The sequence below is a fragment of the Aptenodytes forsteri genome, unplaced genomic scaffold (assembly GCF_000699145.1).
Source record: "Aptenodytes forsteri isolate BGI_AS27 unplaced genomic scaffold, ASM69914v1 Scaffold336, whole genome shotgun sequence".
In the NCBI taxonomy this organism is placed as follows: Eukaryota; Metazoa; Chordata; class Aves; order Sphenisciformes; family Spheniscidae; genus Aptenodytes; species Aptenodytes forsteri.
This window is the reverse complement of record NW_008794911.1, coordinates 4,033,985-4,049,258: the sequence shown is the minus strand read 5'-3', so window position 1 is coordinate 4,049,258 and position 15,274 is coordinate 4,033,985. Positions and strand designations below refer to the sequence as shown.

Below are 15,274 nucleotides of genomic sequence, written 5' to 3'. Positions count from 1 at the left end.
CTAGTCAAGGACTTCTCAGCTTCTCATGCCCTGCCAGCAAGAAGCTGGGAGGGGGCACAGCCAGGACAGCTGACCCAAACTGGCCAAAGGGATATTCCATACCATGTGACGTCATGCTCAGTACATAAACTGGGGGGAGTTGGCCGGGGGGCACCGATGGCTGCTCAGGGACAGGCTGGGCATTGGTCAGTGGGTGGTGAACAATTGCATTGTGCATCACTTGTTTTGTATCACTTGTTTTGTATATTCTTTTATCATTATTATTATTATTTTATTTTCTCTTCCTTTTCTGTCCTATTAAACTGTCTTTATCTCAACCCACGGGTTTTACTTTTTTTTTCCGATTCTCTCCCCCGTCCCAGGGGAGAGGTGAGTGAGTGGCTGTGTGATACTTAGTTGCCAATTGGGGTTAAACCACAACAAAAATAAAATGAGGTTCTTAATGATATCATTCACCTGTACTTCGCTAAATAACAAGCTGTTCTTTGTACTACCACTGCAGTGTCCAAAAAATGAGTTGGGCGTCCAATAGACAGAAGCATCCTTTGCTTTACAAATGTGAATTAATTCTAGATACTATTAATCCTTTATACTATTTGACACATGTTTATTTGGGGTATAGATTAGACGATCTCCCAAGGTCCTGTCCAGGCCTTTGTTCTTTGATTCTACAGTCCAATAAAAGATTGGTAGCTGTTGTACTTTGTTACATTAGAACTGTGAGTTTGTTGCATTTTTACAGAACTTTTAACCTAATTACTCTTCAGGTGATGAAAACAAAGTGACACTTCTTGGTCTTGGAGCAGTGGAACATCTGTATAAACTCATCTCACATGAAGATCCAATTGTACGCAGAAATGCTATCATGGTATTTGGCATCATGGCTTCTAATCGTAAGAGTCTCAATTTTCTAATATTTTTCAATGTGTATGAGTGTGGTCATCAAAGCAATAGGTGGCCCATGTGAAAAAATCCTGTATTAATGGCCCAGAATAAAGGAACAAATGCAGCCATAGTGAACTCCAGTGATTTTGAAAAAAAATACAAGAGAAGTTAATTTTCCTCCAACCCTTATTTTTGTTTTGACAGGGCCAAATTGAAACAGATTAATACTGGAATTATGTCTATCAGGGAAAGCCTGACTACATAAGAGGCCCACCAATGTAGACATGACACACTTTCTCTTTTACAAAAGTTGGAAGAGAAGGATAAAGTAGTATTTATCATCTACAGAAAATGCTATGGTTAAATACCAGCTGTTACTTGAGGCACTAGTGAAACTACAGTGATAAGGGAGGAAACGTGTTTAATTAAAGTAGCTAACTCAAGTATTGATGGCAAAAAAAGCCCTGAACTATCAAGCATTGGCATGCATATTTACCCAGCTTCTTTGGCAGGTCAGTGCTGCTATAAATGTTTTGTTACCTGTATCTGAGCTAGTGAAATTCAAGCAGTCTTGAGTATCTCTCAGAGACATTGCATTCACGGCAAGGTAGTGTATCTACTGTAGCCATACCATTACTAAATGATTTAACGACAGTATATGCAAATTTTCTTGTACCTTTTTATAAGGTGAGAATGAATGTATTACATCCATGCTGGGTGGCTGAGTGCCAAATGATCAAGCTGCAGTGAGTGGTATGTAGACATACCTGAAGATGAAAGAATAAGTGACATAAGGTTGAGTTTCAGTGGCTGTTATTTTTACATTGCTTTATAAACCTACATCTAATTAATACAATTAATCAGGTTTTCTTTTGGTAGATGTTCTACCCAGTTGTCTTCTGTGGCGATATCCTAACCACTATTTAAGTCTTTTCATCAACTGCTACCTGCTTTTCACGTTGCATTGGACCTTACGCTCTTTACCTTACTTTCAACTCGGCATTAGCATATAGTCATTCCCTTCAGACCTTGGCTTCCAACGCTGCTGCACAGACGTGGATTTGAATGACTAAAGATCTTCAATTTATATTCACATCTTAACTGTTTTTTTTCTTTAAAAGTATATTCAGCTCATACCTTTTTTCTTACATTTCAACACTGTAAGTGTGGATAGTAACAACACAGCCCTGTAAGATCACATGAAGTCTGTCTCAAATAATGTTTTTTGGTTATTCTATCCAGTGGTTGTGGTTTTGCTAGTTTGCCATTGACAACAATAAAAATGCATTCTGAAAGTCTTTACTGTGTTTTTACTAAGACCTATATAATTCATGTTTTCAATTTGCAATGTGGGCTGTGTTAGCATAAAATTAGAAAGTGATTGCTTGAAAATTAAATAATGGAAGGATTTATTTTAGTTTGATAATTTTAACCACAAATAATTTTAACTATTGGGGTATGACTTCTTTGACAACTAAAACTGTGAAATATTTAATCAGAACCTGCTAGATGCAAGTATTTTGAATAAAGTTTCAATGAAGTATTGAGGAACTTCGTATATATCAAGTATCAAAGAATGTCATCTGGTACTTGAAAATCTCCTGTATGTTTTCTGGGCCCATTATGGTCTTGGTATAACTTCTGTTGTGCATCATTATCAGTCAGATCTTTTTGTCACTCAGGGAGTAACCATAAGTACGTTTCCCTTGGAGCAGAATCTGTTTCTTTACTCAGCCAAGATTGCCAAACGAAAGACTTCATATTTGTATTTATTTCATTGTAGATGATGTCAAGAAGTTACTGAGGGAACTGGATGTCACAAATTCACTTATATCACAGCTGGCACCAGAAGGTAGCTTGCAGTATTCGTTCCTTGTGCAAAAATACACTCAGAAATAATTTATGATTGCCATTTGATTGGACAATTTAATAAAATCTTCCTTGTAACTTATGATTTGTCATGCTACATGTTAAATAGGTAATTGCTTTTATAGGAGTAGCTCTGTTACTTGCTGAGTAGTGTTTTATGTTGTACAGATGGAGCAACATGTTTATGGAGATGTCAGGTATGATTAACAGCTATTGTTAATATTGACTTCAAATAATATTTTAAACCACTGGATTAGTGAACATATACTGTGCTGAATAAAACTTGATCAAAATATTTCTTTTTTTTCCCCATAGAAGATGTAGTTATCCATGAATTTGCTACTCTGTGTCTAGCACATATGGCTGGTGGATATACTACTAAAGTACAAATATTTGAGCAAGGTGGATTAGAACCACTTATCAGACTGCTAGGTAGCCCTGATCCTGATGTTAAGAAGAATTCAGTTGAATGTATCTACCTCCTGGTGCAGGTAAAGTTTGTTGTTGTTGTTTTAAATTACAGAGGCAGATAAGCAGTCTCCCCCCTACCCCCGCCATCCTCTGTGGGGATAAGAAGTTTAAAATACTTGGTTCCTTTACTCTCCAGTGTTCATCAATGTATTTGAAAACATTACACCCAAGTCCTTGATTGTTACACTAGTTATGAATATAGCTGATTTGACTCTAATTCTGTTGAACTTAATGCAATTATCTGTGCTGTACAGCAATGTAAGTGAGATCAGAATCAGATTCAGATTTTTTTTAATTAAATATGCATTTGTTTTCTTAGTTGGAAAATGTTAATCTCGGTAATGAGAGTTATAACCTGTCTATCCAAAACATTGAAATAATCCTGTAAATTAAAGAACTAGCAATTGCATTGTGTCTTGTTTTGGCCAGCAAGTCCATAGTCACAATTTCGAACATCTTTTTAATGATAGGTGAATGCTGTCAACAGCTACTTTCCATACTGGGAGGAATAGATTTGTTATTGGCTACTTTCGCACTCAGCACTAATGTCATCCATATGCTGCTTAGCAAAAGAATGGTGCATTTGTATGGCAGTTCTCTTCCATGGCTTAAGCGAATCAATTCAATAATGAATTCAGTTTATAACTCTATCTCTTTTGGGGCATCAGAGCATGTCTATTCAGAATCGCATTTTACTCTTTCTCCTTTTTTACTATCTCGCTGTCTTTGTTGCAGGGTATATCTGGATAGCTGCACCTGGTGCTTGCTTATATTGATAAGGATAATTGCATGCTGCACATGTGCAATAAGCTATTTAAAAGCAAATTGTAATTTATTTATTTATTTTCTATTTTAATATTTTCTACTACTGTCTTTTTATTAAGCTGCATATACACTGTTTAAAGTTGAAATTTTAAATTGTCATTTTATAATTACTAAAACAAAAGAAGATATAACCAGGCAACCACAGTAGAGTGTGAAAACTATTTTCCCCCCACTGCGGTAAACAAAAATCATTAAACTAAATTTTAAAAACTTTCTCAAAGAAATATGTATGTTGAGACAAACATGGCAAAAACAAGAGTAAATAGGCTTCCTTAGACAGGACTAGACTCTGTAGTTTGCACTTCAGTCATGCAAAAAAAAATGGGAATTTAAGGTTGCTGGGGCTTGATGATATTCAGTTTGATTCTTAGCTAAAAAGAAATCTTCAGAAGTGGAAGTTCTGGAATATTGACTCATTTTTGTACGTTTGAAATCAGATTTTTGGTGTTCGTTCTGTAAAGTCGGGAATTGATGTACTGTTATATTCTCTATCGCTAACATTCTTTGTTGAATATTTTACTGCAGGATTTTCAAAGCCGTGCTGCAGTTCGTGCACTGAATGTAATTCCACCCTTGCTGGAACTACTGAAATCTGAATACCCAGTTATTCAGTTGTTAGCCCTTAAAACCTTAGAAGTAATTAGCAAAGACAGAGAAACCAGGATAATATTGGGAGAAAATAAAGGATTAGATTGTCTTCTGAAGATACTGGAAACCAATGTACAGTTTACTTGCCTTAAAAGATTTTTGTTCTTGCTGCTAATGTTTGTATGACTAATGAGAAATATTATTCATGTTATGGAAGTGTGGTAAAAGAAGAGCGAGCTCCTTACTTGAAGCGAACTATGATAAAAATAGGGTAAGCTAGGATACCTAGCTTACTAAGAAAGGGAGCAAAGGGATTCACCAAAATGTTTATATTTGTTTTATTGCTATTAGTAATACTGTTTTGCATTTACTGTCCATTTCTCGAACTGTTGTAAATATCAGAAAAATTCACCATATAGCTTTTTATACGATGTTTTCCCAAAATTTTTGATTATATGCTAAACACTGGTGCTGGTTCCTAGTTCAAACACTGATCTTTTTTTCTGAATTTATTTTGATATCAAATGCCTTAAATATAATTTCCTACCTTGGAAATTTCATTGTTTATGTTATTATGAGACTCACTTTAGTGCTTCTTGAGTTCAGATGTCACCATGGGAAATATAATGCATAGAGAAATTTGTGGAGTTTTTGAAATTTTAAGATGACAGGTCCTTTCTGAATACCTGCCTAACCCACCTTGATATAAATGAGAGATTTTGGGTTTATTGTTTTTTATAAATTTTGTTGCATCCTAAGGCACATCAAAGAAATTATACAAAAAATATGAGTACGAAAAGATGTACTTTGCAGTATAAATAAACTGTCCAAAAGAAAGTTATGACAATTATCCTACAAAGTTAAAAGCCAAAGATATTTTAATCCTGATTTGAAGGTTATTTGTTTGGGGTTTTTTCCTTATTAGGAATTCAGCGATCTACATGTGGAAGCTCTTGCCGTGTTGGGAAATTGTCTGGAAGATATGCATACTCTGCAACTGATTCAGCAGACAGGAGGCCTTAAAAAGTTACTTTCATTTGTAGGAGTCTCTGCTGTTCCCGATATTCAGAAGAACGCAGCAAAGGCAATTACCAAAGCAGCTTATGACTGTATGTGACTTTTTAAAAATCCATGCACGTGAATTTGATTATGAAGTAAATTTTCATCCAGAATGAGGCCGTCTTATCTGTTGAGGGTAGTGCTTGTTCTGAGGAAAACACTGGCAAGAATTAATTACAGTGGTGAATCTTGGCAATCAGAGCAGCAATTGGATGCTAGGATATATATATATATGAAAATGTTAAGATTTTGCCTCAATTGATTTTTAAATTTAATATATTCTTGCAAAATGCTGTCCTCAAAAAGGAAAATGGAGCTCTGAAAATATGATCTTTATCTTTTGTTTAGTGATGCCAGGTAACTGCCATCTTAAGCCACATCTGCTGGCACTGTTTCTCATTGGTATCAGTTAAGACTTAATCGCAAGCTTACTTCCTTTCGCATACAACTGCTCGTCTAAATGTCAGGCAATTTCAAATACAAATTCCTTTAACAGGGACATGAAAAAAAGCCTTTTAAATGGCTTGTGGATTAATATTCCCAGTGGAGTTAAATAGTTTCATTGTAATCTTTTTATAATTATTCATCCTATAGTTCTTTTCTATACGCTTTTCTTTAATTCACCAAGGAATTCTGAATTAGGCAGAATATGCTCATCACTTTTGCCCACAAGGATGCCCTTTAAATAAATCTACATTTGAAATTCCTTCCATACGTTGGTTTCTGAGTTGCAACATATGCCTAGTAGGGCTATATAACAAAATGCAATGTAAGAAATAACATACTTCTGTCTATAGAAGATTTCAATTCTGTCAAGGGATTTTGATGACAGTAAGTATGACAGTTTAACTTAAATATTTCATTCATATTTCTATCATCTTGTGGTTCAATCATGGCTTTAATTTATGTGTATTTTACAAATATGTTATCTAATTTAATACATGGCTAAAATAATCTCTCCTTTCTACAGTATTTCAGACTTCCTTTCTTCTCTTTCCATCTTATCTTTCAAATTCTTTTCTCACCTTCCTTGGTTTGATGTCCCGAATATTTGTAATTATTTGGATTGCAAATGATACATGAAAAGAGTGGAATCTACCTTTCCTAGTATTCTGTGGGTTTCTGTATGCTTTTATCATTATCTATTGGAAGCTTTGCAAGTCACTGAAAATTATTTTCATTAATGTTTAGGTATCAAAGGTAGGAAGGGACTTTCTTATGCCAGTATTTTCTTTGTGTATTTTCCTGTATTGTTATTTTATTATGCTACTTAGGACTGTCAGTATCATTTTTATAGTCCTGTGACAGGCTTGTAAGTAGTATGCTAAGCAAATTTATATTTGCTCCTACTACTTTCTACTGTGTCTTAGTCCTTTTTTATATTTATTTTCAAACAAGCATAGCCTTCTTTTCCTCCTTCACACCTTTTTCAGTTTTTGTGGCCTAATATTTTAGCATCTGTTAGTAGAAGCATGTCTGAACACAACATTTTTAGAACACAGTGGCAAGAGCTACACATAATATATTACAGTACTGCCTATGATCTTATATCATGGAATGTTACCGTCAGTGAAGATGCATCTTCTTGTCATACTCCTTTACAAATGGAGTCAATGTAGTTTCATTATAAAGGTTTGCTCTCTTCTTCAGCCTGTGACAGTTGGTATGGATGCAGCAAGCTAAGAGAATAGATCAAAAGAAGATTTAAAATATTTGCTTCCAAGCTGTAGAATTTTGGTGACAGCCAGTTAGACAAAGGGCAAGACGTTGTACTGGTGCAGTGGAAAACACAGTCCAGTAAACTTGCTGCTCAATATGGCCCCCAGAAGTATTGAATTTACTTCAGATACATAGAGCTACTGGTCTAAAGTCAGCCTTGCAGTGGAAAGAAAAGTGACATTGGGGCCATTATAAGAAATAGTCCAAGTGCAAAAAGAAAACAGAAGTATTTGCAGTTCTTGTTTGTTTGTTTGGATCCTGGTTGTAAATACACTAAACAGCCTATCCAAACTGCAACACTAATGTATACTGTACTAATACTTGCCTTGATGTAAATCCAATATAATACAACACAGCTCTAAGTTCTTTTATGACTTTTTCATTAAATTTGCAATAGCCATGCAGTAGCCCACATTCTTCAGGTTTGATAATTGTGGTTGCATTTTATGAACATTTCTTGCATACTTGAGAAAAAAAATAACACTTTTCATTGAAATGAAAAACTTCGGCTATGATAGAACACGTATCTATCTGGGTTTTTTTAATCCTGGCAGCTGAGTATACAGCATTTTGAATGATTTTGAAATTATTATTGTTGACAGATGGAATTTAGTTTTGTTTTTTTCATGATAGATGTGATCATAGCAAACAGTTTTGGTTTATGCCCCTTTCAGCCCTTTGAAAAGGGACTCCTGTAACTTTTTTTTGTTGTTATAAGACAGATGTGTCCCTTAAGAGCTATTCTCAATCTCAGAATAAATTACATGGTACAAACACTATATTCAGTTTTAAATAGCATCTTTAGGATGCTGCTCTGTTTAAGTAAATTAAAATTGATCATATTTCTATACATAATCATTATCCTTTTGCCCCTGAAAATTTGTATTGTTCTGTAACATAATTTTGAATTTAAATATTAATTTAGCAATGGTTTTATTTTGTATGCTCAGATTTACAGTAGTGAATTTTACTGTGATTCCCTCCTTGCCCAGCAAATAATGCAGTCATTTCAGAATGCAAAATATAATTTAATGCTATAAATTATTGAATATCTGTGAGTGGATTATCTGGACTGTTGATTAAGGAGGGCCTAACTTACTTTCCCCTGACAATGCCAGACACACCAGCAACAACAAAATGCTATGAAGTGTGTATGGAGAAAGTGATGATCATGCTCACTCGAGTTTGGCCTCTCTCTCCCAAACTTCTGGTTTGAAGCTCTCCCCGTTCCTTACATGTATCTAAATGCAAATCTCTTCAAAAGGGAGCGTACAAAACATGCACTGTAGCCTGATTAACATACGCTTTTTCATAATACAGATTTTTATTTATCTGGGTTATCTCAACTCCAGATCAGTGAGAGGTCATGATATTATTTAACAATAACTTTTTTTCATTTGAAATTGGTATAAATAGTTCCATAAGGTGATGACAGTGAGCTGAATAGGTAATCAGTAGAACTCTGACCATGATTTTCGGGTAAGAAGGGGAAATAGGAAAATATATTGAAAAACAAAAGTTGGCTCATGATGGGGTCAATGCATGAGAAACTGGACAGAAGTGTTTATACTCCAGACTCTTTTAGTTGGGTGTGCCTGAGTATTTCACTTGGTGTTAAATCAATGTATTCAAATTACTTAGGGGTCAAGAAATTCATCACTGTAAATATGGTGTTGGCACTGACATGAGAAGTGCTTAAGTACAAAGGATGCTTTTCAATTGTACATTCTTTCTTTTCTATAGTAAAAGCCAAAGGAAACAACTCTCATAAACAGAGAGAGGATCAGCAGATAATAATCATCCTTTAAATAGAATTGGCACCTGGATCTTAAAATATTAATAATTTTCATCTATCTGTCTAGCTAGCTAAATATAGGTGCATACTGTTTACTGTAAATTCAAATCTAAAATCTGTTTTTCCACATTATTGATAACGTCTTTATTCCATTCAAAATATTTTAAATCACTATTTTCACTTATTCAAATGAATATTTTTTTTCCACATAGGCATAAGTTATCTTTAAAATGAAACGCTTACCCATCATCATAACTGCCTTTAATGCAAGAATAATTTTTAAGAAAATTTGTATAATAATAAGTAACTTGCTGTACAAGAACCAAATTACTGAGGCATGAAGAACCTCTAGAGGTCATTATTGGGGATTACGGACTACTTTGGCAAGCAACAGGCCAGCACCATACTTGATTACTTGTCAAAACAGTCTGTAATCCCAATTAAGGCCTTGTCTTGAGAGCTGGCTGATATGCATCAAGGTTGTGGCCAAGGTTCTCCTGATGCTTAAAATCCTCCCTGTTTTATTTGTTGCATCTTTTGCTTTGTGATTTCAATTGTGTATCTCTGATGATGCTAAACATTTAAAATTGAGCTAGAGAAAATGGCTAGCTGTCTCATGAATGTGCATTGAGTCATTTTGCCGTAACTAGATTTTCAGTCAAACTTTCTTTCCATTGGTTTTGTGCATTTCTATTTGTTTACTTTTATTCACTACAGATTCAGTTTTATTTAAAAGAATCGTTCCGATATTTTTCTTTCCTTTTAAAATTTTTTATTCGTAAGACAACAGTCCAAATAAGGGAATGATCCCTGAAAGCATTAGTAAGCACTGGTAAAATTTCCAAATGTGTCGAAGTCCTACTGACGTCTCAGTTCCTGAATTTCTTTGATACATTTGAAAATTTTACCATGTAGATATAACTTCAAGCATGTAATTAGTCTGCTTTAAATTATGCATATGGTTAAATGTTTATTGACCATTGTAACTGTAGAGCTTCTATGCTGTCCAGTGCCTTTCTGGCTGAGAAAGTTTCACTCAGGGCTCTTTCTAACAAACACCTGCACTTCTGATCTCACCCATTTTGGGATGAGTGAGTTTATTAGTATAACTGTCCGATGTCTGTGGATACTTTGTAGACGCTCTGTGTTGTTACTTGTGTAGAGGAAGGGAACATCTATGTCCTTCCTTAGCTGCTGCAGATCATTGCAGTGTAGGTCAGCAGTGAACCCTGTGTCACCAGGCTAAAATATGAAATTGAAATTCTCTGCAAAGCGTGCACTAATGAAGAACTGCAAGCTGTGCAGGATTTAAAATTCAATTTTTAACACCTCTTGCCTTTTTTTGGCTATTGTAGTATGTTAACTGGTACTCCAAGTTCAGTTGTACATTTACTAGTATGTTCTTCAATTTTATGCATTTGGACTTCGTTAGCGTAAACCAAAGTGAGCATGATCCTGAGTAAGTATGATCTGTTGAATTAGAAAAGCTGTTTTCATCAAGCCTGTATGCATTCTGCGGGTTTAAGTCTTATAGAGAACAAACTTTGCATTCTGTTGGGCTATGTTCGTTTAAAGCTGTATTTAATAGTCATCTTTTGGGCTTGATTCAGAGTTCACTGAAGTCTAATGGGTTTTGGATCAGGTCCTTTGTGCACATTTCTTTATTGCTGGTGCCTCTGTTACCAAAATACTTCCATTTCCGTGTTATCAAAAGCAAGTGTTATGTTGGAAACAACTATATGGAATCAAATTTGTGTCCTTTCACTGATTTGGAAAACGAATGCAGATTAATGCTATTGTTCTTTTTCATTTAAAGCTGAAAATAGAAAAATCTTAAATGAGGAAGAGGTTGAGAAGTGTCTCATAAACCTTTTGGAAATTGATAATAATGAAGTTAAAGTTGCTGCTTCCCAAGCAATTTCTGCCATGTGTGAGAATTTAGCTAGCAAACGTGCATTTGGACTCCAGGGTAAGTAAGGTGGGAAGGGATGAACTGAGAATCTGTGCTTTTCCTTTTATAAGGAACTTATTATAATTTTTCAGATTGCCATGGTTTATTTAAAGGTTCACGTATACAATTATTTCTTTCAAAGGGATTCCCCAGCTAGTACAGTTGCTAAGCAGTGCCAATGAAGAGGTAAAAGAAGCTGCAGTGACAGCATTAGCTAATTTGACAGCAGCCAGTCCTAGTAACGCACGGTGAGTCTGCAATAATTAAATTATTATTTAAAACACTAATCTGAACACAAGTGATAATATTTTTATTTTTAAAGAATGCCTCATCTTGTACTTATCCTACAAGGCAGGTCTGTTTGAATTTGACTGTAAGGCACTTTTTGGTACTTATGAGTCATCTGGAATAGGTTGGTTCTCATCAGTGTTAAGAGTTACACCATCTCTACTAACATTTGCTTTATCAAGGAAAGGTATGAAGCAGATGTAATGAAAGCAGAGATATAAATTATGTTTTGAAGAGAACATATGAAGAAAATATGCCTCGTAATCTAAGACATTCTATGTGGGGTATTTTTTGAAAATTCAAAGTCAGTAAGGTATCCTTTAAAATTTGATAGTTCATGCAACTTTTTTGACTGATTTAAACCCAGTCTTTGAGGGAGAGAGCACTCAGATATTCTGAATATTGTCATTGTCTTTCTTTTTTTATTGTTTCCCAAGGAATAGAGAATGCTCATAGTGCATTCTCTAAAAGAAAAGAAGTGTAACTTCAGTTTCCAAAATAACTAACAAAGGATGGTTAGCTGACTGTAAGTCCTGAAATAATTGTATCAACTAAATTCTACTGTCAGTTGCAGAGTTCTGTTATCCCAACTCTATTAAAAGTTCTGTTCAGGGAAAAGAAACAGAGCGGTCTGACATATATGAGCAATCACATGTAACTAACAAACCATAAAATAAAATTCCTTAAAAGTTTCCTGGAATATACTCAAGGAAGTTGTAATCCATTCACAGGCATTCTTTGAAGTGAAAAAGTAAAATAACTCACCAAATAAATTATTTGTTTCAATTTATTGATTCAGCTCTAATAGTCACCAGTATTCACTTAATGTTACCAGATGGAGCCATAATTTGACACAAGAGAATAATACTCTGTTCTCAGATTCACATAGTAGATTTTTTTGTCTGATATTCTGCTCTCCTCATGTGCATGACTCTTCAGTTGGTGTCAGTGGGAGTCATACACACATAAAAAAAGCACAGTACTGGAGTCTAGGGGTCAAACTTTCAGCTCTGCTACAGCTGTTTTTCGTAGTGCAGCCCTTTGAGGTTTCACATTGTGAAAAGGGAATCTCTGGAGAGTTTTGAGTTGGTATAGCAGCTTATGCCAACTCATTCAGGTTTTTTTGCCAAGGAGATAGTCAGGACATTGTTTAGCTCAACTGCTAGAACAATTCTCTGAGACCTCAGGCAGGGAAATAGCTGTCTCTGTTCCTCTGCATTATAATGGAGTCCGTATTTGTTTCTTGCTGGGCAGAATCAGGAAATTATAAAGGTGGCTTACATATACTTCTCTCTCTTTGCAATCCAGCTCCAAGTACAATATGGAAGCACCAGATAATCTAATCACAGGTCTTCTGTGAAAATCAGGAAGCGATAATTTACATTAAATATGTATATTGGATGAATGCCATGTGACTATATAATTACTTCAAAGCTTCATTTCTAAATCAAAACCATTAATAAGTCATAGAAGGGTCCAAGTGTGACTAGGATCTATAAATGAATATATAGAGTTGAACTCTCCGCTGATACAAATTGGTATAGTTCCAGCTCACTGACTGAGTATCTGGCCCATATTTATTTTACATTCACATAATAGGAAAAAAAATAGTTTGGAGAAAATGCATTCCAGATTGAGTTACCATAATCATATTTCATTCTGGAATATTTTGTGTGTGTGTCTTGTAAACCACTGAAAATAAGTGTATATATAATGAAGATGCTGATATACTTTTATAATCATGTGACTTTGCTGTGTAATTATGTTGACAATATTCTGGTCCCAAATGAGACTAATGAGACTAGTGCCCTTTTATTGGTTATATATTAGATTCTTGTTATAAACCCTCCAAGAATATTAAATCATAAAGCTACTAGTAGCAGCTAGACCTTATGTGGCAAGAACAAAATAGCTACAGTAAAGGGGAAGACTATTTACTATAAATGTTTTCACTTTTTACCGGCCAGCCAAAAATTCAATCTTGTTGAACTCATATACATGTGTTCTGCCATATTTCATTTCATGAGCATTTTTGCATGTATTATATTGATTGAAGGATGTGTACCTTGCCCTTTCATTTTGTACAGTATATATTACAGAATGTAAACGGAGTACAAGACACTGCTGTTTTTGATGGAGATTTGTTGTTCTTGTTAGGGATATTTGGTCAAGAAATGTCTGCTTTTCATATAATATGGAAAAAAATACAAGTTAAAACAAATTGTGTAACTAAGGCTCCCACAACACCTAGCTCATAAGGATAAAGTCTTCCATTGATTACTAACACAAGAACAGCATAGGCAATGGGCAATACTACCCCCCACTAATGTATATTAACCTTGACCTTTAGGTGCTTCCCCACAGCAATGAAAGGCTAGTTCTATACCCCTATCCAATCAGTCCTTTGTTTTTCAACTGAGACAGCTAATAAAGGTGTCAAATATGGTGGAGGTTTTGTAATTAGAATACCTGTTCACGATGAACGGGACAGAGACCAGCTTCTCATTTCATGCAAGTCCCCAAGCAACCATGATTTGGCAAAAATAAATAAATTAATGAATTACTCTGGCCCCTGTAGTACTTTAACCAAGGACCTAGAGCAGAAGAGAACAAGTCCCATACCAACAGTTTGAGTTTTCAGGTTAACTGGAAAACATGGATTTTCAATATGATCTCTATCAGGACACATAAAAATTACTATAAATAACTTCTAAAATATTTCAGCATTTAAACTTTTGCTGCAGACCTGATGTTGTGTCATGCTTCAGTAGCACAAAGAAAAAAGTATAGTGGTCAAATGCCTCATTAGTTTACAGATTGACACCCCCAGGTGATGTTTTTATCGGAATTTTATCATAAAGTAATGACAGAATTTTAATGCTGCTGTATATTGACGATAAATTCTTGGTAAACTTGTTAATAATTAGGCTAAATAAAAATAAAATTGCAAAGTATACTGCAGTTTAAAGTCCCATGTACTTATTCTAACATACAGTAAAGAAATTATTTTGGGATCTTACTATGTGTATAGCTCTGAGGCCATCCTTGATATATGTGTCAGAATTTGTTTCTGTGGGTCTGCTGCTGGACAGAAGAGAATTATATTCAGCTGGGTATTTGCATCCACATTTTTTAATCCAGAACACTAACTTGCTTTATTGAAAATTGTATACAGTTATTTGGACAGCAGAATGCCATTTTAAAGAATCTGTGAAATCTGTCTATTTTTGATGTGTCCAAGCATCGGGAAATGTAGGCACAGTCACTTTATTATGCACAAATTGAAAAATTACACACAAACAAAGAAACAGCAGTGCCATCTATTGGACAGAAAAATAAATTATTCTGTGCTATACAACTAGCTACAGGACAAACATCTTACTTCAGCCTCTGCCTATTTTTTCCCATTTAGAATCACAGAATGATAGAACTGTTTAGGCTGGAAAAGCCCTTTAAGATCATCAAGTCCAACCATTAACCTAACACTGCCAAGTCCACCACTAAACCATGTCTCTAAGCACCACATCTACATGTCTTTTAAATACCTCCAGGGACAGTGACTCAACCACTTTCCTGGGCAGCCTGTTCCAATGCTTGACAACCCTTTCGGTGAAGAAATTTTACCTAATATCCAATCTAAACCTCCCCGGCACAATTTGAGGCCATTTCCTCTTGTCCTATCGCTTGTTACTTGGGAGAAGAGACCGACACCCACCTCACTACAACCTCCTTTCAGGTAGCTGCAGAGAGCGATGAGGTCTCCCCTCAGCCTCCTTTTCTCCAGGCTAAACAACCCCAGCTCCCTCAGCCGCTCGTCATAAGAC

General features: G+C 35.2%; 1 protein-coding gene across 1 annotated transcript in view; it reads left to right on the top strand.

Annotated features, from left to right (window-relative positions):
- ARMC3 (armadillo repeat containing 3) overlaps positions 1 to 15,274 on the top strand; it is a 73,381-nt gene that overhangs the window by 27,984 nt on the left and 30,123 nt on the right. Inside the window, exons 3-9 of the mRNA XM_009275221.1 lie at positions 768 to 893; positions 2,669 to 2,737; positions 3,070 to 3,245; positions 4,576 to 4,770; positions 5,564 to 5,747; positions 11,028 to 11,180; positions 11,305 to 11,410. Of these exons, the coding sequence (XP_009273496.1) occupies positions 768 to 893; positions 2,669 to 2,737; positions 3,070 to 3,245; positions 4,576 to 4,770; positions 5,564 to 5,747; positions 11,028 to 11,180; positions 11,305 to 11,410 (1,009 nt within the window). The remainder of the gene's footprint in view (positions 1 to 767; positions 894 to 2,668; positions 2,738 to 3,069; positions 3,246 to 4,575; positions 4,771 to 5,563; positions 5,748 to 11,027; positions 11,181 to 11,304; positions 11,411 to 15,274) is intronic.